Below are 26,101 nucleotides of genomic sequence, written 5' to 3'. Positions count from 1 at the left end.
GATGTAGGCGACTTTTAGGACAACACTCCCGGGTCAGGAGGGGGGGGCCCAGTCTACCGATCAGCAGGGCTGGGCCGGCCTCCTCAGATGGAATATCAGGGCGACACGGTAGCGGGGGGCCGACCCAAAGGGCCCGGCGCCACTCGATGCGTGCGGCAGAAACCAGACAATGACCACCAGCCCCCAGGGCAATCTAGGGCAAGGGCACAGGACAGGGAGCAGTGAAGGGGGCCCACAACCAGGACCCAGAGCCGCATGACAAGTGCGGCCAAGACCACCCCCTCGCCAGAGGCTTCCAATGCCCGATGCGGCCCCCCGCCTCAGGCCGCGAAGTGAGGAGCACGAATCTGAGCGGCCAGGCCCCAGAAATGGCAGTCCGTAGCACGGGGCAGGAGATGGAGGCACCCCCAGGCTCAAGAGGAGGGCGAAGCCGCAGGCCAGGACCCAAGCCCTCAAGGATCTTGGTATGGAGCAGGCCGGGGAGGGGGGGCCGTGGGGACATGAAGGACGTTGAAGGCCCCCCACGCTCCCAGTCACATACGCGGGCGGCACCCACCTCCGTGTAGGATCGTCGGTCTTCAGCAGGGCCGCAGGCCAGACGTAGAAAGAGCGAGCTGCCTCCCGCAGCTCCCGTTCGGACCAATCTCCGCAGGTAGGCCCCAGTAGCACATCACCGGAAAAGGCAGCAGAGCGTCGGAGGTGCGGCGGCCCCAACAGGAACAGCAGGGTTGCCCAGTCCAGCCACAGCGGGGGTGGGGCGCCTCCAGAGAGCCAGGCGACTCTGCAGCCAGGCCCCAAGACCCCCAACCGGTCCGGAGCTCCCAGAAGGCATTGCGGGCCGGGCACCAACCAAAACTACCGTGGGGGCCCAGACAGCTGATCACCACCGGGGGTGGGGAGGAGTGGGGGGGGATCTCAGTGTATGTGGCCGCAACGACGGCCCAGCCAACCGCAAGGTACGGGCCCGGCCGGCTGAATCAGCAGCTGCAGGGAAGCCCTGTCTAAAGGTGGGCCTCGGAGATCTCCCACCTCGGCCTAGAGGTGGTAGAGGCGTCCAGAACCCTCGGCAGCAGCCAGGCAGGGCTCCAAATCACAGGCACCAGATCATTCGCTGGTGGGAAGTCAGGCTCCGGGACTCCGCCACCCGACCCGGCGGCCGATCCGTCATCCAGTGGGGTGCACCCCAAGGGGTCCCGCCTCCGGCGTCACGATTTAGGCCAGCGGCGGGGGGGGGGGGGGGGGGGGAGTTCCTCACTCAGGGCCAACACCGGCGCATTCGGCACTCCACCTCTACAGCAGCCGGGGGGGGGGGGGGGGGTCAGCAGGGGAGCCCAGGAAGATCAGAAAGCTAACGACTCCTGTCAGGTCATGCCCTATCTCCAGGCAGCGCCGCGCAAAGGGGCCTCAGGGGACAGCCATCTTAGGCAAAGGCAAGCCGGAGTCAAAGTGGAGAAAATTGCATGCTTAGAGTTTGTAGCTGCCAGAACACCTGGTCTTAGACTCAACTGTCGATAATTTTCTGCTGTTTTAAGTTCTGTTCCCCCTCCCACTTTGCTGACTAAGTGATCTCCCATCTGCCCATGTTTGTCGGTAACTATTCCGGTGTAGGCCTGTACCTTCTATTTGTATCTACATGCTTACAAGTGCAGAAAAAGCTACATATAAGGCCTGTGTTCTGTGACTTCAATGTACTACCTCAGGCAGCACTTGAGTGCGCTGTGTGGACGTAGTCCCACTCATGAGTGATTAATAAACTTATTTGAATTCCAGCTTCAGTGCCAATCTCTATTTTACATCAAAAGTTAATGCTTTATCTTTCATTCCTGGTGATTAGGTTGGAGTGGGTAGCAGACAGAAGAAATTTTTTTTTTTAAAGTTACAGGAAAACTAGTTTAAATGCACAAATAGAATATGATCGGATTCTGAACGAACATTAAAAAAAAAAACTTCACTCTTAGAACCCAGTATTGCTCAGTTGGTACAATTCTATCACTGAAAGCGGATACAAACGCAAGTAATAACTTCAGTTGCATATCATTTTGCAGAAGCATGTTAATAATTTGAGGCTGCTGGGCAGATGTAAATTACGAGGGCTACATACCAACATTTGGTGGCCAGCGATAATTTACAGGCATCTCAGGAGGTCTTCCTCGATGGAGAGCCGCAAATGCAGGACCCTTCCAGACACTGCTTCTGCAATCTTTTGAAAACAGAAGATTCAATTACAAATTTTGGTATGCAATTTAAATCACATTCTTAAGGGTTTTTTTATAGAAAAAATAAGAAGCCATTTGCTTGTAGAATAACACTACTATAGGTTCGATAGATTCCTAGAATTCGAGGAACAAGGATGTTCCCCATTTGAGGACACCACTACAACATGAGCACAAAATTACTAAGCAACATGTGCAATATTGGCAAGTAAATTAAGGACAGATCACAGCATTAGTCTGTGTTTTACATACAACAAGAAATATTTATAGTGATTTACTTGTTTTAATCATTTACTGTGTAACAACATCAAATATGGGTTAAGGAGATCTTGGGAAATTGCAGTGTGAACTAAAATAACCATGTTTTGTGGTCTTCAGCTCAAACGGAACATCCTTAGAGACCACCATAAAATGAATGAGAAAACTGAAGATATACTCAAATTAGCTACCTATAATTTTCTATCAGTCCTGAACCTATGGGCCTAAGGTATGCCAGTCAAAGTCAGAACTTACAATGGTTAGGTTAGTACAGTGAAGCATAGATTTTTTTCATACATAGTATTCTTACATTGATACATTATAAAGGACTATGCCTTGGAAGCCTAATAACACTTGATGGCAGAGTAGCAACAATAGTATAATAACCATACTTACAAACAAGGCATGACAGGGGCGTGGCCGAGGCGTCTAAGATGATGGTCAAGCTTTGTGGAGGCTCATGGCGCCCACGCCACATCCATTGCAATCCTGCCTGGCAGCGGCTATTTACCCACCCATGCCAAACCTACCACATTGGGGAGATCCTGTCCCAATGGATTTGCACCGCAGAGGATACTCCTGGTCCACGGTGGTGGAGGTGATCTGGAGCCGCCTCGAGGCTAAGATGGCAGCCTGACTGTGGCGGCTCCCTAGCGCCGGTGCGGATGTGGCCTGGGATGACCAGCAGGATGTGGCTGGCGGTGTACTGGGAGGCCCCGGCTGGGAACAGTGATTCTGTAACCGGGCGCCCGTCCCACGTTTTTACCGTAACCGTGCGCTGCTTTGCCGGCGGCTGCGTCTGGGACTCCCAGCGGACGCCGGAGCAATGGACGCATCTTTAGGGCGTGGCCTGTGGGCACCCTTGCACATTCCACATTCCTCATCCTGTTGGCCCTCCCTCTTTCCCCACCTCCCAACCTGGAGGTGCAGAAGCAGAGGTGCTGCCTTGCTGTGGAGCTACTGAGGGCCTCCCTGGTTGGGGAGGCCCACCGCATGCACCAGCCTTCTTGAGGGCTGCGGTCTGGGAAAGCTGCAGCCACCCACCACTATCCACTCATCCGCTGTGGCGAGGATTGACTGGCATGCCCTGTGGACATTGCGGAGGCCCATTTCGGGCAGTTGTGGACTCTTGAGGGTGCCCTGCAGCCGCATTTTGGTGGGAGTGCAGAGCTGGGCTCAGGCTGTCTTACTCATACGACGACTGCAATCCCCCTTGTGCCTTGGTGAGATGCACCCTTCCCCCCTCTTAGAGTAACAGGAGGGTCTCTCCTGTATGACCCAGTGTGACCTGTGAGCACGAGCAGTCCCCAGGGACATCAGTCTTCAAAAATAGCAGGCTACCCGAGCTGCTCGTGTGGCAAGTTGACCATTTATACTCTACTGGCGGCTGTGTCTGGGCCAGTGGCTCTCTGGGCATGGGGAGCGCCAAGTCTCCGTCGCCAGAGTCTACCCAAACTAAAATGTGCCACTACACCATATCCCCCTATGATGGTGGGGAGCCTTGCGGAGCCCTCAGGGCAGATACTGGCTCTCCTACTGCAGGCCGAACGACCATCTTTAAGGCTATTCAGGATTCCTCTGAGGCGGTGGAGTCAAAGGTCAACGGCCTTCATGAAAACCTATCACTGATGCACCAGGACTTACACTAAGTCGCTGGAAGGGTGACGGAGACGCAGATTTCAACCACTAAAGAGGAGGTGGTCACCCTTAAGCAGCAGACCTCAGTGGTGGCCTTAAATGAAAGAGCAGAAGATGCTGAAAATCGATCGAGGCGTCTGGTTGGCCTTCCAGAGTCCCTGGAGGCCTCCGATCTGGTGGCTTCCCTGAAGGCTGGGTTCCATGACTAGGTACAGGCAGGCAAGCTATCGAACATCTTCAGTATTGAAAGCATGCATCGGTCTCTCGCTCTCAATCCACCTGTTGGGTCCTCACCCTGCCCGGTAATACTACGCATACTCAACTTCCAAGACAATGACACTATACTGCGTGAAGCCCGGACGCAGTTAGAGCTGAAATACCTGAACTCCAGAGTCCTGATTTGCCTCGACTACTCTAGAGCAGTGCAGCAGCAGCACTTTTTTTTTTTTGAGGAAGTGAAGCAGAAACTCCGTGCCCTTGATCTCCATTACACGCTCCTTTTCCCAGCACGGCTGAAGGTCATCTTCCATATACTTCTTCGACACCCCGGAGCAGGCATTGGAATAGGCCACGGAGCAGCAGCCAATCTGGCATCTTCGCCCGGATGACCATCATGATGCAGAGGTAAGAGGGTGTTCCCAGCCTAACCTGCGACCCAAGGGAGGGTGCTCCCCTTCTAGGAGGCCTAAAGTTACGGTGGTCATTTTGCCAGACCCATCGCTCATAGGAGAGGACCAGATATCACTGGCCCCAGATGGGACCCTGACTGATACTCCTCTGATGTTCCATTCCTTTTATGATGTCCCGGCCTTGTCCCTGTGAGCGCCCTCGCCCACCAGATCGGTGCCACTGGGCCTCGTCGCCAGGTGAAGGGGAACGTTTGTGCTGGCTGACCAGGCTGAGGCGGAAACCCCTGCCTTTGGCTGGATGGCGACGCGGACCTCTTGCCGTCTGATGCAGAGACTCAGTCAATGCCCCAAGGCATCTACAGAATCGTCTATGTAGCTCCACAAGACTGACTGCCCAGTTGTTCTGTTCTACACCCGTTTCACTTGTTGCTAGGCACGTTCTCCTGTTCTGTGGGCACTGAAGCAGCTAATGATTGCTCTCTTCCCCTGTTCTGATCAGTTAGTGTTACGTCTTGCTTGTACAGGGGCAACAGATGATTCGTTCGGAGGAGGGGGTGGAGGGCAGGGAATGTATGCTGGTGCCGTTGGACTGGGCTCTCTGTTTTAACCTTTCCATTCTTTTCCAGGTGTTTACACAGCAAGCTCACCACTGTATATCTATGCCAGCCTTTGTCAGTGCGATGGGTGCCCTGCCATGTGTGGGCTATTTTTCGCTAGTTGATTTGCTTTTCACTGCAATACATACTACCACCTTGCCGGTGCGCTCTTGGAACACCAATGGCCTTTTGGACCGTATTAAGAGGTCCGCAGTGCTACATTACATTAACTGGTACAAAGCAAAACCAGAGGGGATGATGGACGGAGTATAGAACATTGCAAGCACTCACCCCCAGTCAACTGATCTGGGTTTAATCCATCATCATTCTTTAGCTCACTCCACCACCCCAGTTCAGACATGGCCATACGCAAATCAGTCTGACCCTATGCCTCATGGGAACAGTCCAGCCCGAACTACCAAGCCATGTCTTCCTTGGACCGGAAACAAGCATCCTGGGACCGGTTTCTGGCTAATCAGCAGTCATCAGCCAGGCTAGCTTGAATCCAGTGGCAAAGTGAGCAAGGGACCCACGTCTGGGCATTCCCTGCCAACTTAGGGCTAACAAAGCAAAACCAAAGGGGATGATGGACGGAGTGTTGAACATTGTAAGCACTCGCCCCCAGTCAACTGATCTGGGTTTAATCCATCATCATTCTTTAGCTCACTCCGCCACCCCAGTTCAGACATGGCCATATGCAAATCAGTCTGACCCTGTGCCTCATGGGAACAGTCCAGACCGAACTGCCAAGCCAGGTCTTCCAGCCGTCGGCCTCCTGCAAGAGACCCACTTGGTGTCTCGTTGCTCCTTCCTGGGCCGCTTCCGTTATGACAGGGAGTTTAATTCTGGCTTTGTACGGGGCAACTGAGGAGTGGCCCTCATGTTGCACAAATCCCCGTCACTGACAGTCACCAGGGTTAATAAGGATACACAGGGGAGATATGTGGGCATAGAGGGTCGTATGGCCGCCAAGCAATTACAATTGTTTCCTGCCATATGTCCCCTTCTTAATTTCAACTCACACCACAGGGATTACGATCTCTGATCTCGACTCTGCCCCCTGGGACCACTGTGGTGGGTGGGGACTTAAATGAGGTTCCGGTCCCTATCCTTGACACCTCAACTAGTCCCTGCCCTGGTCGATGCACCCACTCGACTTCCCTATCCAGATAGGCCGACTATGGGTTTGTGCAACGCATGGTGCGCTTGGCATCCGCATCAATCTGCGGCTCACAGTTCAGAGTCACGCATTGACTAGATATGGGTACTGGCCGCAGACCTTCTCCCTCTTAAATCCAATCGGATCCTTCTGCAGGGCACCTCAGATCATGCCCCACTACTGATGGAATGGGACATTCGCTCTCCGTCCCTGCGCCCTATGTGTCGATTCAGTGCCTGGCACTTGAAGGACCCTGCATGTGTTGAGTTAGTTGACGAGGAGCTGAAAACCTTTTTTCAATGTAATGAAGGATCGGTGCACTCCACTGCAACGTTCTGGGCATCAGCAAGCCCTCAGTGAGTGGGGTCTTGAGGGACTATGTACACTGGTGCTAGTATCATCAACAGGCTGGGATAACTGACCTAGAGTACCAGATACTCATCTGGAAACCTGCCCTGCAAAGGAGGAGACACGTTGTCTCCGAGCACTGGGGCGCTCGGAGTGGCAACAGGTCTCCCTTTGGGGAAGCCAAACAGTCCTGGAGAGCCTCTACCCAACAGATCTACAACTCTGGTGATAAGTCTAACAAACTGATTTATTGGTTGGCAATGCGTGGTATCTCCACTAAGGTGGTGCCTGCAGGATAAAATCAGACCGGCAGCCTCGAGGATCCTTCTGGAATCGCCCAGACCTTTGCTTCATTCTACTGGCATCTTTACACCCGCTGCTCTGCCCCTCCGGTAGAGGTGGAAAATCCTATACTCCGGGATATGCCGCTGCCATCCATCCCTGCATCTTTGGCGAGGGAGCTGGACTAACCGCTGACCGCCCAGAAGATAGGCCTGTCTATATCAAACCTTCAGCTAGGGAAGACAAAGGCCTGGACGGGGTTCCTATCGAATACTATAAGAAATTTCTGACTATAATAACTCCCCATCTCCTGCATTTCTACCATGCAGCAGTGCGACAGGGCTCATTCGCCTCCGACTTTGACTGTGGCACTATTGTGGTGCTCCCCAAGGAGGGTCGCCACGCAGATCAGTGCTCCTCCTAGCTCCCTAATTCAAGCAGATATAAAGATTTACTACGCTAAGGCCTTGGCGACCTGTACCTAGTCCGCCTGAATCAGAGTGCATTTTTGCCAGGTAGGAATGCACACCATTGCATCCGCACGGTGCTGACGGCTTTCTCAGGTGCAGGCCCTAGACAGGGCTCTTGCATTGCTCCTAGTGGACTTTTCCAAGGCCTTTGATACAGTCTCCTGGGGCTTCATGGATGCGGTCTTGAGGCGGGCGGGCCTGCCTGGGAGTGGCGTTTCGGGGAATGATCAGTTTTCCCGAGGGAGATTCCAATGGCCTGTGTTCGGGTGAATGGTATCCTGTAGGGTCATTTCCACATCCAGCAGGGTATGCGTCAGGGATGCCCCCTATCCCCATTACTATTTGCACTAGCTATAGAGCCTCTAGCATATCTTATTCGTTGCGATGCGCAGGTATGAAGTAGGGGGGGTAGATTCGAGAACCGTATAAGCGCTCTATGCGGATGACCTACTCCTGCTTTTGAGTGATCCGCAGGCCTCGGGTCCCGCTGCCTGGTGAAACTCCAACTATATGGTCGGGCTTCCAGCCTACGAATTAAAACAAGCAAATCCATCATGGTGTAGGTGTGGGGGGATGCAGAGGGGAGGAGCTGGTGCCCAGATATCCCTACCAGACGTAACTCTTAAGTATCTGGGGATTTACAAATCACACATACCAGACTTGGCATGGACTTAATTTTCAGCCCCCGTCCAGGGCCCTTGATCATGACTTGCGGCGGTGGTGGTGGTCTGGCCTTCCTTTGAAACCAATGGGGCACATTGCCCGCCTCAAGATGCTCCCACTACTTATGTGTCTTAGCAAACTTCTCTCTAAACTCAAAACGCACTACCTTTATCTGGGCCGGCAAATGCTACAGAGTGGCATTCCACTCTGCACGCAAGTCACGCTTTGATGGTAGCCTTGGCTTATCTGATATCTACGCGTATTTCTTAGTGGCTCAGATGGTGCCCATTAATGAATGGTTCACTGGGGGGGTGGGGTGACTCGGCCTATAGTCTGGAGGTCCATCTAACGGGCTCTGAAGGACTCCTTGGCCTTCTATATGGTTCCCGGTTGCCTAGGGCACTGCTGCCCTGCACCAGGGTCTGTGTCCTGTTGGGAGGGCTGCCTTACGTTTCATCCCATGGGACAGACGCCTGACATGCATGACTCATTTGTGGCAGGGCATGTGGCTCCAGCAGCTTTCCAACCTTGAGGATTTCACCCACTGGGGGAAGTCTACAGGCACAATGCTTTGATGTCCTTCCATAACTTACAAGACCAATATGCCCTCGCGAATACACAATTGTATCGATTTCTTCAGATGCAACATGTGTTGTGATCCCACACTCCCACAACCACCCTGCTGTCGGAGTACAGCTTGCTTGATGTCAAAGTCTTTCCTGGGTGTCTGGGGAAGGGAGCCATCTCGTCAATTTTATAGATTTCTGATCATCAACACCCCTGATGGCGTTGATTCTCTTCGCCAGAGGCGGGTGGACTGGGTGGGGGAGCTCGATGCGGCCAAGTGGAGCATGGCCAGTCTTGCACCCCATGAGCTAGCAATTTTCTCCCGGTTACGTATGGTTCAAGTAAATAATCTCCACACCACTTACATCACCCTATTCCGTAATCGGAGGATGTTGCCCTCGGCAGGGGCTGCTTGTGCACTATGTGCGCTCCCTGCCGCTGACTTCTTCCATATGGCCTGGGACTGTCCCACATAGTGTCCCTTCTGGGACCGGGTGGGCCGAGAGCTTTCGGCGGTTTTGGAATGTTCCGTGGAGTTGAGCCCTCGCACTGTTCTGCTTGGGATGGTGGAATTGGGGGGGGCACCTGTGCAAAACTTACTTTTGTAGGGGTGGCTTGTTTGGTGGCCAAAGGAATCAATCTACACCTCCCTCACTACTGAAGCGGTGCACACGATTGGGACAGGTTTGCGCAACAAGAAAAACCCATCTGCGCTGCACGTTATCCCCACAAGCATGCCAGGGTGTGGGGAAATTAGTGTTCGGACTATAGACTATTAGTGTAATGCTGTGTTCATTCTTTTTGAGACTATGCGGCACCGATGTACCTTTCATTACACGGTCTTAAAGAGTATTTGAAATTGAATGCACTTGCTATAAAATGATGGTTATAAAAAAAAAAAAAAAACCAAGGCATGACCACAATGAAAAAATGTAAAAGCAAGGGAAACTGTATTGATTTTTGGGATTGCTAATCAACAAGTACATCTATTCAATAAAGAATGTGCATTTTAAGGGCTATGTAGCAAGTTCAGTTGTTCCTGAATTTACCTATAGATTGCGAGACTACGCATGCTTTGCAGTAAAAATGTAACTTAAATAGATTGTAAAATGGAGGGAGTACTGGCAACAGCTTAATATTAGGCTACACTTGTGCATGTTGCAATCTTAGAGGAGAGGGTCTACTCAAGAGAAATCTGAAGGCATGGGGAAGGAGAGAAAGGAAAGGAAAGACCAGTTCTAGCCCAGAGAGAAATCATATTGTGTTTTGGGCTTGTTAATTTCAAAAGGCTGAAGGAGATTATTACTAGGGCTTCACTAACAGCAGAGTACCATGAAAACTGTGAAACATACATCACACACCGGCACCGGAGGCCGATAGACTGCCGATTCCCCATTGCGGAGAAGGTACGGAGGCAGGGAGGGCACGGAGCGAGGCGCCTGGCCAAACGATAAAGTGCAGCACATAGGCACCGCCTGGACGCCAGCAAATGTGTGATGGGTGGTGGCGGGGCCTGGCCCTCCCCTCCACCGAACCGACCGGCACTAAGAAAGTATACGCATCAAGCAGAGGGTTGAGTGGGGAGAAGAAGAGGCCCGTGGGGTGGGGGGGGGGGGGGGGGGGGGGGAAATCGGAGAGGCGGATGAGGATGCCATTTCGAATTGGTCAGAGAGGCCTACCTAACCACGGCACGAGAGGTACATCACAGGGCAGATTAGCACCCGCGGACAGACTGCACCATTATCCTATGCAATGACAGGAAAACATCGGTAAAGTAGTTGGCAGGCCCCCACTCCCCCCTGGAAGATAGGGACGCCGCAATCCCAGTTGCATGAAAGCAGCCTGGTGGAAGATAACAAGACAGCACATATCCCCCCGTGTCTGATGGCTCAGTGGACTAATGCATCCACTGCAGGGGTCTGTGTTTGACCTCATTGTGTCAGGTTCAAACCCCGGCGGGTCCACTCAGTCTTTCATCCATCTGAGGTCAATAAAACGAGTACCATTGAGTTAGGTAACAATAAGCATCTGCTATTCAGCGCCAAGATACCTACAGGTGAACGTGCACTTTACAAATACACATTATGTTATGATACCTGCTCAATCTATCAGGTCACAGATACCATGCTGTACAAGTAAGGGGATAACTGAACGCCCAGGACGATGGGCAAACCAGACGGTAAGCAATCTAAGCAACCCTTTGTACCCCGCAAGTCGGCAAGGGGACAGTGTCAGAAGCGAGATCCGGGAGCAATGGATGGCACAAAATCAGGCCAGCAGCCAGAAGAAGACGACATGAAAACACCATCACCACCCCCTTTTGTACCGCTTTGTTTGCCATAAGTTGGCAGGGTATGCTCAGACGTTGAGTCCCTTGCTCACTTTGCCACTGGATTCAAGCAAGCCTGGCTGAAGACGGCTGAAATGCCAGAAACCGGTCCTTGGAAGCTTGTTTCCGGTCCAGGGAAGACATGGCTTGGCAGTTCGGGCTGGACTGTTCCCATGAGGCACTGGGTCAGACTGATTTGCATATGGCCATGTCTGAACTGGGGTGGCAGAGTGGGCTAAAGAACGGTGATGGATCAAACCCAGATCTGTTGACTGGGTGTGAGTGTTTGATTGGTTCCGATGCTCCATCCATCACCGCCCCCTTTTGTAATACTTAGATAGGCAGCATGTACACATTGCCATGCTGCAAGAAACACATATGGCCTCTGCAACCATGCCCACATTTGCTGCGAAATGGGCATCACACAGATATTTTGCGTCGTACTCCACATATTCGAGGGAAAACGGCCATCCTCATTAAAAAGAAAGAATACCCCCTACATGGAAGTCGGAGCTATAAACGATCCGCAAGAAAGATACTGTGGGGTATGGGGGAGGCTGGCATCGCAGTCGGTCACAGTGAAATGCTATGGTCCAACTATAGATGACCAATCCTTTTTCACCGCTCTGTGAGGAATGGTCGTAAGTATAGGCTACTCACATATTATTTAGAGAAGTGATTTTAACCTCACCATACAACCAGCACTTTACCGCTACCATCCCTAGCCACAGCATTACACCAAGGTCCAACGTCAAGTACAGCAGTTTATAGAAGAACACAGACTAATAGACGCGTGGTGAGTCACCCACCAGGCAGACAGGAAGGAAGGGAACATATTATTCAACAATGCACTCCAGCTGGACATCTGTCTGGTGGGGAATAGCGACTTGAGTAACACAAACACTTAGCACGCACATATTCGGACCATTCCCTAGTGTACATGCGGATGCTCCCTCCTGGGAACCCGTTCACCTACACTTCGTGGTGCCTCCCTACAAGAGCGCTGCTTGAAGTCCCTTTCAGGGCTGAACTGGGTCAGGAATTAGAGGACTTCCTCAAACGCAATGTAGAATCTGTGACATCCCAAGCAACTGTATGGGAAGCATTGAACGGGATATTAAGAGTCATATGCATAGCCAAGGCAGGGGGTATATTAAAAGACATCAGACGCGATCTGGAAAACTCAAAAAACACCTCCGCGCTTTGGAGGTAGAATTACACGCAGGCAGGGATGAGACAATACGGACCACAATAAGAGACACTTCAAGAGCTTGATAAGGCAGCTGATCCGACTCGCATATGGAGGGGGGGGGCAATAGCCCAGAATCAAGTGGGACACTCTCATAATGCCCTTTGCTAGAGGGGGATTTGAAGCACCAGACCCAGAGCTGTACAACCTAAGAGCACTACGCAGAATACTGATACAACCCCCCTTCCTTCATGCCGCACCTGGCGGTGGAACAGGGATACATGGCACTCATACCATTAGCCGGCTTTCTCAGAGTCATCCGGCCAGAAGGAGGCGGAGGGGTAACTCTACTGTCACATGCACTAACGAAGCCTGGAAAAACATAGCGAAAAAGCTACGAGCACCTATGGTGTACTCACCCGCACTTCCATTAGAATATCAGCACAATCCTCCGGTTACTCACAAAGGGGTATGTCGATGTATGTTGCGCCGATATAACATGCATAAGTGGGGGACACTGTATATAAAGGGGAGGGTTCGCCACAGGAAATAATTCTTCGGTGAATTCACACCCTCACGCATTGATCTCTTCATGTACATAAGATTAAGACAAGACGGCAGGGCAGCCACCCCAAACTTCCTGGAAGAACCACATGTATTATCCCCACTGCACAACATGCTTCAGGCCGGTAGCCCTTCATACGAATCGAGACTCAACATGAGCATCCTTGCATAGCAAATTGAACCGGACTCAAAGGATGGGTACACAAACATCACCCCGCTTATCTGGCTACTTGGATACACCAAAAAAGTGGAAATATCAGCCAGGGGATTTGTTGCACTTGGCCTGCTTAGGGCAAAATACATAGTAGCATGCAGGAGGGGGAAGAGCTCCTAAGTTTAAGGAATGGTTAAAAGATCTGGTATATTGCCAAGAACAACTTGCGACGTACGCAGAATTGATGCCACTAAGTTCCAGACCCCTAGATATTGGCGCTCCCTCAAGACATATCTCCTCCAATCCTCATAGGCCAAAGATGACCGGCGAAACCCTTCCCCTAATGCCCCATATTACAACAGGCTAAATATCCCCAGATAATACCCCCTCAGCAGATACCCGACCACTGGAACAGATTAGTCCTAGTCAAGAAGTACCAACGCTCAGGTGTATAACCCCAATATAAAACAGATTTAACGTCTGGATGGCATGTTCAGCTTGTTATTGCGCTGAATTGTGAACACATTGTATATTTTTTCTCTCTTTTCACGGACTATTTATTTTGCCTATGCTATGTAATAGTTGATGTTAACTATGAAAAATGCCAATTAAAGAAATAACATTTGAGAAAGGGTCACAGATGTATGAGAGCAGCTGCAGTGGAGTCTCTGTTGCAGCAGGTCCTTTTATGCAAAGGCACAGCATATCTTGGCCATAGGTTTGGATGGAAGTGAGAAGGTCAGCCTGGGCACGCTTGTGTGGCAAAGCACTATTCCACATCACAAACTTCATGGCATCTTGCTCCGCCTCTGGAACAAATGTCTCAATGGCAGTGGTGACAATCGCTGACTGCATCTCCTGGCCCACAAGCCTAAGGACATGCAGATCGCTCTTCTTAGTCTTGCTTCAGCCAGCAGAAACACACAGCACCAGGGAGTCAAGCACCTCTGGCATTTCAGGTCAATCACACCTCTGCAGGGTTGGCAGGCTCCTTCACCCTCTCAGCAGCAAGTTGGCTACAATGTACTTGAGGTCAAACATACCACTGCTTTCAGCAAGGCCAGATTCCAAGTGATATACCCACACCTCCGGAAAGCTGACTTTGAGAGACACCAGCTCTGGTTGCACAGTAATGCTCCGAGTTCTCTGTAGAGCACTCCATTACTTGTTCGAACAGAACTTGGAACTGAAACATGTGGGTCTGTTGCTCCCACTTTTATACATGTTAAGCAGACGGAGGAACAAGAGCTTATGTCTACTCTTTCGGAACCAATGTGGGTTGGTTCTCTTTTCCTCAGTCCTCTCCAGGCCCTTCTCCAGATAGCCTTTGTGGAGAGTGAAGTGCCTCACAGCAGAGTAGTCTCCAGCCTGGAGTATCCACATGAAAGGCATAAGGAGATACAAGCTCTCTGCAGTCAGCTCATTAATAGACACATTGGCAGCAGTAAGTAAAGACAAGCTGACCACACCTAAAGGAACCTTTCACTCTGAACAGTAGAAAATGCAACCCCACCATCTACAAAATAGCAGTGCTAAGGCAAACAACAACAAATAACCAACGCGTTTCGACCTGAACAGTCTTGATCACGGTTGATCAATACCGTTCAGGTCAAAACGCGTTGGTTATTTGTTGGTGATGGCTGAAATCTAATGAAATAAAGTAGCTTGATTACTTGATTATTATATATATATATATATATATATATATCTATATCTATCTCACACACACACACACAACCACACACACACAGTTTCTGCTCAAGAATGTAAGTTAGTGCATAAAAGCAGAACTTTACTTGAGTGGGGCAGCAGGCCTCCACTCCAGTGACAGATTTGAAAAAGTCAGGTCACAACTACTGGTTCACAAACCACTGTATGCTTTCACCACTTTTCTACAAGCTAAACCCACGACAGGCATGGCAAGCCATTGTAAGCCAAATGAGGGCACACCTGGTGAGGTTGGGGGTCATAAATCAGGACACCAGATACTCTCAGTTGCGCACTCGGGGGAAGAGGAACACTACTGTACACCATGCGGATGTCATTCAGGAACCAATGGCAAGAGTCTGGAATTTGGTGGCCATGCTGCAAACGGCATGTTGGCCATGCAAAGCTTTGGTGGAACAGAGCCTCAAGATGAGAAGGGAAATGTGGTTCTAGCAAAATGAAGAGTGCTGCAAAGCGAAAGAATTATGACTGGAAACCAGATCACTTAGGACCTATTCCTAGGCAGGGCTCCATCTTCCTGCATGGAAAACACACAATCAGACCATCGATTGGGATCATCTCACTCTACAAGAACATTCAGATCCCATCCCATACCCTTTAAGGGATTCCAAGCTCCCAGAGAGCTCCTACTCTTCGCTGTAGAAAAAAAGGCCGACATAAAATAGTGGAATTCTTGATGGGAGTTCTTTTCCAAGGAGCTCAATGCAGTCACCTCCACTTTAGGAATCTGGATACAGCCAATACATCTAAAATACGTGAGGAGAAATCCCATAACTTAATTACTTTCAAAGCCCACTTTTATAGGATTCCTTTTAAGTTCAAGCCAACTCAAAAACAACAATGTATTTCTCACACTGCAACAAGATCACCAGAAAGTGCTCAAAATAGTAGAGTCACCAAAATGTAAGGGGTAGCCGTAGTGACATCACATACTCTTTGAAATTACATCACAGGAAGTGACATATGACCAAAGATCTGGATTTTTTTCCAGGAAGTTATGTTACAGGACCTCAATATCACAATATTACACCCCTTACACTCAATCTTATTCACTCTCACTCACTTACATTCACTCAATCCTACTCATAACTACTGACACTTAAGGCCCAGGTTTACTAACTTTGCACCAGGTTTGTGTCACAAAAGTGCCACAAACACTGTGTAAAAGTGTTAGGGTGGATAGTATTACAAAGCAAAATTGGGCTATGCACTGCTTTGCGTAATTTTGCATCTAGTGAGTGTTCCATAAATGGTGCATTTGTGTTCCCACTTAACCACATATGGGGGTTTGATGCAAATGCCCAACTACAAACATTGGTAGAAAGGAATATGCACCAATATCTTATGACTGCTCTAAGCAGGCATAACAAGTAGAAATGTTTGAATTTCTCCTCATTTTTCCAACTTTGCAAGAGCATTGCATTGTAATGCACACATACAAAGTGGGAAAAGCCTTAATGCATTGTTTTTGTAATGGAATGTACCCCTTCCAGTACCAAAACCTAAGCTTCAGCGGACACTACAAGGACCAGAAGGCCCTGCTGATAGTTACCAGTGTGGAGGAGGCAGGACACTTTTCTGTTACCATCGCCTCTCTAAAGCCCATCTAGAACACCTGCTACGCACGATGAGAGTACAGCAGTGCAGGGGGCACCGCACAGATCAGAAGGCCCTGCTGCCAGTAATGTGGAGGAAGCGGGGCACCTTCCTGTGACCATCAGCGCTATTAAGCGCATCTAGCCTGCCCGCAATGAGGAACGCAACCGGGGCCTGTCTGCATGCCTTCAAGGTAGGACAGGGTAGGGCTCGGCTAGGTCACCCTCCCCTTGGTTGTACTTTTTATATTTACCATGGGGAAAAGAAAAGCACCAGTGTTGACTTGTTTCAATCTATTAATAAATAAATAAACAATGCAATAAGGGCAATTAACACAGAAAACGAGTTAGTTGAAGTGAGACTCAGTATCACTCACAAAGAACTTGCAGTGGCTGAACTAACTAACAGACAGTATCAGTAAACCGGTTTTTGCTGACAACACATTTGTGCTTGCCGAATGAGAGAAGGGAATTGGGACTTGATCCCAAAGTAAACCCTTGTTCAAATACGGAGCCTCTGTGTATAGATACTGTTTCAAGTCAAAGTTCTACTACTGAAGCAATAATTCGGTCACCTCTTGCTAAGAATAAAAATACACTTCGTCCTAAATCTAAGGGATCCTCCCCAAACAGCGATGAGTACCAGCCACGCTGCTACTCAAGGAGCTGTTGGCAATATGAGTATTTCAATTAGAGACTTTTTTTTATGGTGGCATGGAAAACGTAGTTAAGAATATAGACAATGTTATCAAATCTTACTAGCTCCAGTGACTGATTGAATGCTAGCAACTGAGTGTTCTTTGGTGGAGTTTGAGCATTGGATTGAGTTCACTGTGCTCAGTTGGGTGTACATTCATCTTCACAGACTGTCACAGAAGGGGCAGCGGGGGCCTTGGTGTGCAGAGAGAGATCCTACTTTAAGTACTGAGCCAGTTCCATCTTGTATTAGACTGAGCCTACCTGGGAATGGGGTCAGAGGCAATGTACACAACTGCAGGCGCACATAGACCAAGCACCTGAGGTGGGGCCAATTCAAAATCCACTTCAATTACCACCGGAAGCCACCCAGTTAGTCATAATCCTAAAAAAACGTCCCTTTATTGCAACCACAAAAGTCAATTAAAAAATAAAGTCAAACATTGAACGGACGAGCAACTAGGTAACCAAGGGGCAGTCAAGAATGATATCATCACTGAGAGAAGGATGCATGTCTTTGCTCCCTCTTTAATAAAGCATAAGGAACAGCTATGAATGCCGATTAAGCCCAGAGATCCAAAGCATTTTATATGGTGTAATAAGGCTTGTACTAAAGCATACCAAGATCTCATGACTGCCTTAAGAAAATTCCCCATGATAGGGAGGCAGTTAAAATCTGAAGAGTCTCTTATAAACATGTACATACATAAAGAAAGGAGACCATTGGACAAGAAGTTTGAAAAGGTTTAAGGATTGCCAGCCAAAAAAATGAGTCGTTTATTGTGTGAAATTATAAATGCCCCTTTATTCTAAGATAACGGCCATGTTTCTATAGATACTTCTATTTCTTCTGCTGACTGGTTAACCATTTTCTCCTCCATCTATACATCACCCAGTCAGGAGGGCGCCACTTAGCCGGCAATTAAAACTGCTGAAAAAATGCAAGGTACCTACCTAACTTTTGATCTGCCTGAAGTGAAAGCAGCTATCAAGTACAGCCCCCATTATAAGGCACTGGGAGCAGAGGGGGGTCTGGGTTCCGTAGTTGTAACATCGATTTGTGGCTGCCACTATTGACAAATGTATTGAAGTGAGTAGCACACTTTGGCCCACAAATTGGTGGTACCAGTCTATAATTGTGTTGGTACACACAAAAGGGGATATTGAGAAACCCACGTGCTACCTCCAATCTCCAAGATCGATTCTACAGCCAAGTTAGTGGGCAGAATCCTCCGCGATCTCATTGAGGTATGTGCCTCAGAGAATTCCATTCTTTCTGAAGTACAGTCCAGCTTTCAAGAGGGTCTCAGGACCACAGAACAATTCTTAAATCTGTATCTATTCATCAATAAGTACTCAAGAGTGAAGCTGGGTTGTCTCAGTCTAGATTTTGTCGATTTAACATCTGCATTTGAATGTGCAAATCGATCGAAGCTCTAGGACCTCATCATTACAATGTGTGTTGAAGAGCTTTTAGTGCTCTTCCTAAGAGATAGTCACTCTGGTGTCACAGCACGTATTAGGTTTGGACCCTCTGGCGAGTAATCAAATCCAATTAAGTTTGAGAGAGTAATCAGACAGGGTGTGCATTAGCCCCCTTCCTTTTTACTTTGTATGTTAACAGCCTGGAGCGTTCTTTGGTAGAGGCCAAGGCGGATAGTCCAAAGCTGGGCGACAAAACAGTCCCAGTTCTGCTTTACATATAACTGCTCATGTTGAGAACGGCAATCGGTTTACAGATGGTATTGAGCTCATTTACATTTTCTATGGATGGGTTAAACCTAAAGACAAACTATACAAATCATATGTCGTGGTCTGAGGCTAAACAAACAGAGTTAAAAGCCCTTCAATCAACTGAATAAAACTTGCACAAGAAACCACTTTCACATATTTAGGGGTCCACTTTAATGCTGCGTTAATTGGCACCATCTGCTAAAGCTGAGAAAGCTGCAATTTGAACAATGCAATGAGGCAGTTCTTAGATTTTCAGCAACGATAGGCTCTTAACTTCTGACCACCATGATTAACATATACAAAGCCAGATGTATCGCACTTACATATGGTGTAGGTATTCGGGGAATATGTGGCCCATCTTCTGTTCAGAAATCATGCCTTTTTAAAATGTCTTTTGGCCGTACCTGCTTGTACGCCTGCAGCTGCCATTCTGAATTGGGAGTGGCTTATTCTGGCTACATCAGATTTTGCTCTCTGTTTTTAAGGATAAAGATACAGTGCAAAGAGGAGACATCTTTTAACTGTAGTGTTATCTCAGACTGTTTGCTACGTGACTTTGTGCTTAGATTTCCTTGGTTATCTTACCTTAAGAAGCTTTTACAGGGCTAGGCCTGACAGAATGTTTCCCACACATCCTACATGTATTAGGCCCTCTACCAAAGGAGTTGTAAAAATGAAGAAAATATTCTTTAGTAAATGCGTCCTGGATAAAGAGCTAGTAGAAATACAAAAATAAGGGTTAGGGTGTATCAGCCACAATCTACTGCCGATTCTATGGAGCCATATCTACAATCTGTTTCTTCCACCCCATCATGGGTTCCTGCTATCACGCTCTAGGTTCAAAAGTGAAAATTATTTAGTCAGCTATCTGAGGGCTGTATTTATAATTGAACACCTTGCTCCATGTCCAAGTGACTCTGTGGCAAGTCAATCTACCTTGCACTTCTTCATTTGTTGCAAATTATACGAAAGACAGAAGAAGTAGTTCTTAGTACCTGCTTTGAAGATGGTGGATATTAGGCAAAATAGAGAGGCTCTTTTAAATCTTCAATCCTTTCCAAGTGATTGGGTTTGCTTCAGTGTCTATAAATGTATGTAGGCTGCTCTTAGTCTAAAGAAGCAACCAGGGTCTCAGTTTATGTTTTATAATGTTTGGGCTTCTTTTTCAAATTCTGTCTTACTGTGCTGTTTTAATTTACATCTCGTTATGCGGTCTTTTTAGTTTTATGGCATTTTCTTGATTTAAAAATGTAACAATAACAATTATATCTGGAGAAGTTATTCCGCAATATCTGCTTTTTGTGTTTATGGATTTATTCTGACCTTGTTTGGCTCAATATAGTTTATTTTACGGTGGTGCATCCCAAAACAAGTTGTTGGTTTAAGAAGAACGGAGTTAGTCCTTGCAAAGAAAATTTTATCAAAGGATTCAGTACTTTATTTTAATTTGCAAGTTTTTCAAATGCAGGGGATACAGTTTTTAAAACATTTGGTTTTAAATCATATATACTGTAGACCTGCCATTAAACATCTCCATTTCCTACCTAATTTGCCTATTTGCAACGCTGTATTGAATTCTGTGAATAATGGTGTAAGAATCAGGAAAACTCTCCCCAATTATGCCTCAGAGCTCGCTTTCAATCGAAATTGTATGATTCTAGTTTATTTTATATAAGTGTTATACAGTGATTGTATTTTTAAGATTGGTGTATTTCAATTGTCATAAAAAAAATGTTATGTATTTTTATGTATTATATTTTAAGTTTGTAAACAGAAAAAAAGATTAATTGACTGACTGGCTTCAGAGAATGCACAAACCCTACACTATGGTGCAAGGGTGTGTGCGTTGGCAAGTGGCTGTCAAAAGCGCACCAGCAAACAGGTAGAGAAATAATGCATCAGATCTTAAAAGATGTGGTGAATTTTTTCTCTCCTTTTGACGGAAGATAGCACAGCATCTTTGGTGCAGCGTTGCCTTGCGTCAAAGAATATAACATTTGCGCCTCAATTTCACTCACTACCAGTCACGGACTCACACGCGAAAACACATAGACACATGCTCACACATACAAACGCTCTTATCTCATATAAACATCACCCCTTCAAGCATGCACAAAATATACATTTAGAAATATTTTTACTTACTACAAGCTACCACCAAAAGTTCCATGACCACTCAGTGTGATCCATGTTTCATTACACATAGTTAATAATGGAATATTATTGACTATTAGTATAAAGTAAACCATTCTGAAAGTATAGAATTTGGAGCCGCCCCCGTTTTCTAGGGAGTGATGTTGCTATCGCCAAGGCCAGGGATCACAAAGCAGTAGTTGCTGCGGTCGCCCTGGTGGAATGGGCGTGCAGCCCCACTGGAGGCTCCTTCTTTGCCAGAGAATAACCGGCTTTGATACACAAAACGACCCATCGGGAGATAGTCCGCTTGTGTACTGCCCAACCTTTTTTAGTACCCATGTAGCCCAACAAAGAGTTGGTCATCCACCCGGTGCACGTTTTGGGTCCAGGCGGTGGAGCCTCTCCTCCTCCCCTTATGAAGGATGCGGAAAGAAGGTGGGAAAAGTGATGGTCTGCCCGATGTGAAAGGCAGTTGCAACCTTGGGCAGGAAGGATGGACGAGTCCTGAGAACCACCTTGTCTGGATCGACAGACTGGAAATGAGGCTTGGAGGAAAGGGCCTGGAGCTCACTCACCCGTCTGGCAGATGTGATGGCTACCAGGAAAGCAGTTTTAAGCGTCAGGAGCCTTAAAGGACAGTTGTGAAGCGGCTCAAAGGGAGCGCACATTAAAAAGGTTAAGACTAGATTCAAGTCCCACTGAGGCATATAGCTAAGGGGATAAGAGGAAAAAATTGAGTTATGCCTTTCAAGAAATGATTAACAACCGGGGACTTGAAAAGAGAAGGCTGATCGGGAAGCCGAAGGAAGGCAGAGATGGCCGAAAGATAGCCTTTGATAGTGCCCAGAGCAGAGCCTTGCTGGGATAAAGGGAGAAGGAACAGAAGAACCTCAGAAAGAGGATCCACAGCCTTTGCTGCGCACCATGCCACAAACTTGTTCCACCGGCAGGCGTATACCGCCTTAGTAGAGGGACGCCTTGCTGGCAAGATTATATAGCAAACCTCGGGAGGCAGGTCAAAAGACGTCAACTGCAGCCGCTCAATCTCCACACAAGGAGATGGAGGCTGGACAGGTTCAGGTGGAGGACTGTCCTCGGTTTCTGCGACAGAAGATCCTCCTGAAGTGGCAGACGGATCAGAGGATCAGTGGCCATGTTGAGCAGCTCTGGATACTAAACACTTCATGCCCAATCCGGAGCCACAAGGATGATTTGGGCCCGGTCGCGCCTGATCTTCAGCACTCTGGGCGGAGCGGAAGTTGTACAGGTGGAAAGACGTACAACAGACCGCAAATCCAATTGCGACGAAACGCGGCACCTAGCTAGTGCCGCCTTGGAAATTCCAACGCACAGAACTGCTGACATTGCGCGTTCTCGTCGGTGGCAAATAGATCAAACCAAGGCTCTTCCCGCTGTCAAAAGAGACCTTGCACCACCTCCGAGTGAAGACGCCATTCGTGATCCATCATGCACCTGCGGCTGAGTTCGTTCACTCTGGCGTTCAGGGAACCTGCCAGGTGTTGAACCACCAGGTATATGCCCTGATCTTCCAGCTATGTCCAGAGGCGGAGGGCCTCCTGACTTAGGGTCCACGACCCGGCCCCGCTTGTTGCATTACCACATGGCGGTGGTGTTGTCCGTTAACACCTGCATTACACTTCCCCGGACAGAGGGAAGAAATGCCTTTAGTGCAAGACGAATCGCCTGAAGCTCCAGACGGTTGATGTGGAGCTCGGACTCCACGGGAGACCATAAGCCTCTGATCTCTGCCTCTCCCATGTGGCCGCCCCATCCCAGAAGGGATGCGTCTATCACCACTAGGTGTTCTGGTTGGGGAAGGGAGAGGGATCGGCCATTGACCCAAACGTGGTTTGTGAGCCACCACTGCAACTGTCAAACAGTGCCCTCCGAGATCTTTACGCAATCGGACAGATTCCCCTGATGCTGCGCCCACTGGAACTTCTGGTCCCACTGCAGGGCCCGCATAAATGACTAGCAGGATGCAGGAGGCCATGAGGCCCAGCAGCCTCAGGGTCATCCGGACCGAAACCAGGGATAGAGGCTGAAAGATCGGAATCATAGCCCAAATAACCCGGACTCGCTGTTCAGGAGGATAAATCCGAAACTGCATCGTGTCCAGAACTGCTCCGATGAAGAGGAGCTTCTGAGAGGTAATCGGGTGTGACTCTGGCACATTGATGGAGAACCTCAGCAAATGTCGGAGGTCGGCCGTAGTCTGGAGGTGGGAGACAACTGCCTGGGGCGAGCCCGCCTTCAACAGCCAGTCATTGAGATAGGGGGAAGACTGGAACCCTTGATCTGCGCAGATGAGCTGCGACCACTGCCATCACTTGCGTGAACACCCGAGGGGCGCTAGTAAGGCCAAAGGGGAGCACGGTAAACTGAAAATGCTCGTGGCCTACCGTGAACCGCAGGTAACGCCAGTGGACCGGCAGGACGGGGATGTGAAAATATGCATCGTGCAAGTCCAACGCTACCATCCAGTCTCCAGGGTCGACGGCAGACATCTTGAACGTCTCCTTCCGGAGGAAACGGTCGACGTTCCTCAGATCCAAGATAGGAGACAGGCCCTTGTCCTTCTTGGGCACCAGAAAGTAGTGGGAATAGCAACCACGAGCTACTTCTGGGGCAGGAAGGCGCCCGATGGCTCCCTTGGCCAAGAGACCCAAAACTTCCTGTTGGAGAAGTGCCAGGTGATCCTCCGACATGAGGTGGTATTGAGGTGGCATGGCTGGAGGGGTAGCCTCGAATGGGAGGGAGAAGCCCCTTCGGACTATCTGCAAAACCCACCTGTCCGACGTGATGGTGCACCAGTGGGGGAGGTGATGGCGAATCCTGCCGCCCACTGGTGTTTGATAGGCCTGAAAGGTCAGACTAGGAGGGTTTGGAGGCTGCTGCAGAGGGGAGGGTTGGTGGACTGGCCTGCCCGCTGGCCCCCTGAACCACGGCGTTAGTTCCCACAACCCTGGCCGCGGGAAGGTTGTAAAACTTGCTGCGGCCTGGGGATCTGGGCGGGACGTAGTGGGCATCCCTTTCATTGCCACGAACGGGGCAAAAAGCAGACTGCGCTTGGCAGCTGGAGAGGCCCAAGGACTCGGCCGTAGCCCGTGAGTCCTTGAAACGCTCTAAAGCGATGTCCGCTTTGTCGACAAAAAGGTGACGACATCAAAGGGCATGTCCATCAAGATGTTCTGGACATCCCCCGAAAAGATAGTCGATCTCATCCAGGCGTAGCGACGAAGGGCTACAGACGTGGAAATTGTCCTGCCTAGAGAGTTGGCGGTATCCAGCCCACAGCGGATGGTAAACTTAACCGCATCCCTCCTGGCGGCGACATCCTGGGAGAGCACTGTCCGGGCCTCCTCCGGACACTGTGGCAGCACCTGCGCAACCGTATCCCACTCAGAGTGGGAATAACGGCCCAATAGACGAGCAGTGTTTACCGACTGCAGTTCCAAGCTGGCGGAAGAGAAATTTTCCTTCCCCAGATGGTCCAGCTTCTTGGATTCCCTTTCCAGTGGCGGGGTAGGGAATGCGCTCTTGGAAGTGGAGGCTTGTACCACCAAGCTCTCCGGGATGGGGTGTTGGGAGAGGAAAGTGGGGTCGCCCATAGCCGGGCGGTGTCGGGCAATCATCCTATCCATGGGCGCCCCAGTGTCGGTTAGAGCCTCATTGAACAGCAGCAGGGGCTCCGAAAAGCTCATTAACGGCTGAAGCACCTCTGTCAGGAGCTTAGTCCAGACTGCCACCGTAGGAAGCTCGAGATTGAGGGCCTCGGCCACCCTACTCAACACCACTGCATACGACACTCCCTCCTTCGTAGCCAAGGTAGGAGGAGACAACATGCCAAGGTCAGGGGATGTGTCGAGACCACTGGCATCCCCCAGTTACTCTCTCCAGTCCTGCTCAGATTCCAGCTGATTAGTTAAAGGGTCACCTGACCCCTCCCAGTCCTCCCTCATCCTCAGGCTGCCAATCTGGCCAAAAAGGGACCCCAGGAGTGAACAGAGGCACAAAACTCCAACTTGGCTCCAGATCTGGCATTGGGCGATGCCGGTCCGGCTCCAAATCGGGATAGCGGCCGGCCGGGGACACGACAGGTGTCGGTTATGGTGCAGGAGGAAGCGGCGCCGGTGGAGATGTAGTAAGGTCAACCGGCGCCGTCCCGGATCCAGGCTTGGATCCAAGGGGGGGCCAGCGGCGCCATGGCCGGAGCCGATGGAAGAGAAGGCCTAGGCCCCCCCAACCGAGTCCGCTGGGCCCGAATGCGCGCCAGTGGGTTCGGGTAGCCCAAAGATGACATGCATCGCCTGTTACAAAGTTGGACGGGAGTCGCTCAGGGTCCTGGGAAGGGAGGGAAGCCCGGGATCGATTCAACGGGCTGCGCGCGCAGAGCCGTGGAAGGGCACCGCCCGCATCCCTCATCGTGTCAGCCGACCGACGGGAAGAAGTCGAAGAGCGACGATGCTTCTTCGACTTCTTTTTGTGCTTAGACTTACCCAACCCCGAGTGCGAAGACTTCGATGACTTGGACGAGTGGTGATGGCTCCGGAACCGGTCCCTCGACCTCCCTCGAGACCGGGACCTCGAACAAAATGGAGCCGACCGCCAGCGCTCAAGCAGCTTTCGGGACCGCACCTGCAAAGCCTTCAGCGTCATCGACCGGCAGTCTTGGGGTCGTGGTCGCGCTCCATGCAAATGAGGCACACGCGGTTCGGATCCATAACCGACATCAGTCATGGACAGGAACCGCAAGCCTTGAAACCGGGTATCCCCCGTGTACCAGGAGTCGTAGACTCAAAAAAGAATTCGACAAATGTCGCTCAAAAAAAGTCAGTCAAAAAGTGACTGTAGGTACCGCTCTCTCCGGATCTGCGCTGGCTGGCGCAGAAAAAGAAAGAACTGACGTCAGTGCGCGAGGGCGGCGTCTAAGTAGCTGCCGCGACGTCAACCCGGCGACCACAACGCCAACGAAGGACACGGAGCCGACTGATGCCACCTTCCGATGCACGGAGGTACTGCTGACAAAAAAAACTTTCCAGATCCAGTTCGACGCCTGGGGGTTATTCTAAGGTAAGGAATCTATCACTAACGTGTTTATTTCAGATATATGGATTTTTAAAGGATAAATG

General features: G+C 49.7%; 1 protein-coding gene across 3 annotated transcripts in view; it reads right to left on the bottom strand.

Annotated features, from left to right (window-relative positions):
• The window catches only part of BRWD1 (bromodomain and WD repeat domain containing 1), a 2,304,433-nt gene that overhangs the window by 2,254,285 nt on the left and 24,047 nt on the right, over positions 1-26,101 (bottom strand). For all 3 annotated transcript variants that reach the window (XM_085621250.1, XM_085621251.1, XM_085621252.1), the window contains exon 6: positions 2,102-2,200. In XM_085621250.1, coding sequence (XP_085477376.1) covers positions 2,102-2,200 — 99 coding nt within the window. The remainder of the gene's footprint in view (positions 1-2,101; positions 2,201-26,101) is intronic.

The sequence above is a fragment of the Triturus cristatus genome, chromosome 8 (assembly GCF_964204655.1).
Source record: "Triturus cristatus chromosome 8, aTriCri1.1, whole genome shotgun sequence".
Taxonomy (NCBI): Eukaryota; Metazoa; Chordata; class Amphibia; order Caudata; family Salamandridae; genus Triturus; species Triturus cristatus.
The sequence above is the reverse complement of the archived record's forward strand: the minus strand, read 5'-3'. Positions and strand labels throughout refer to the sequence as shown.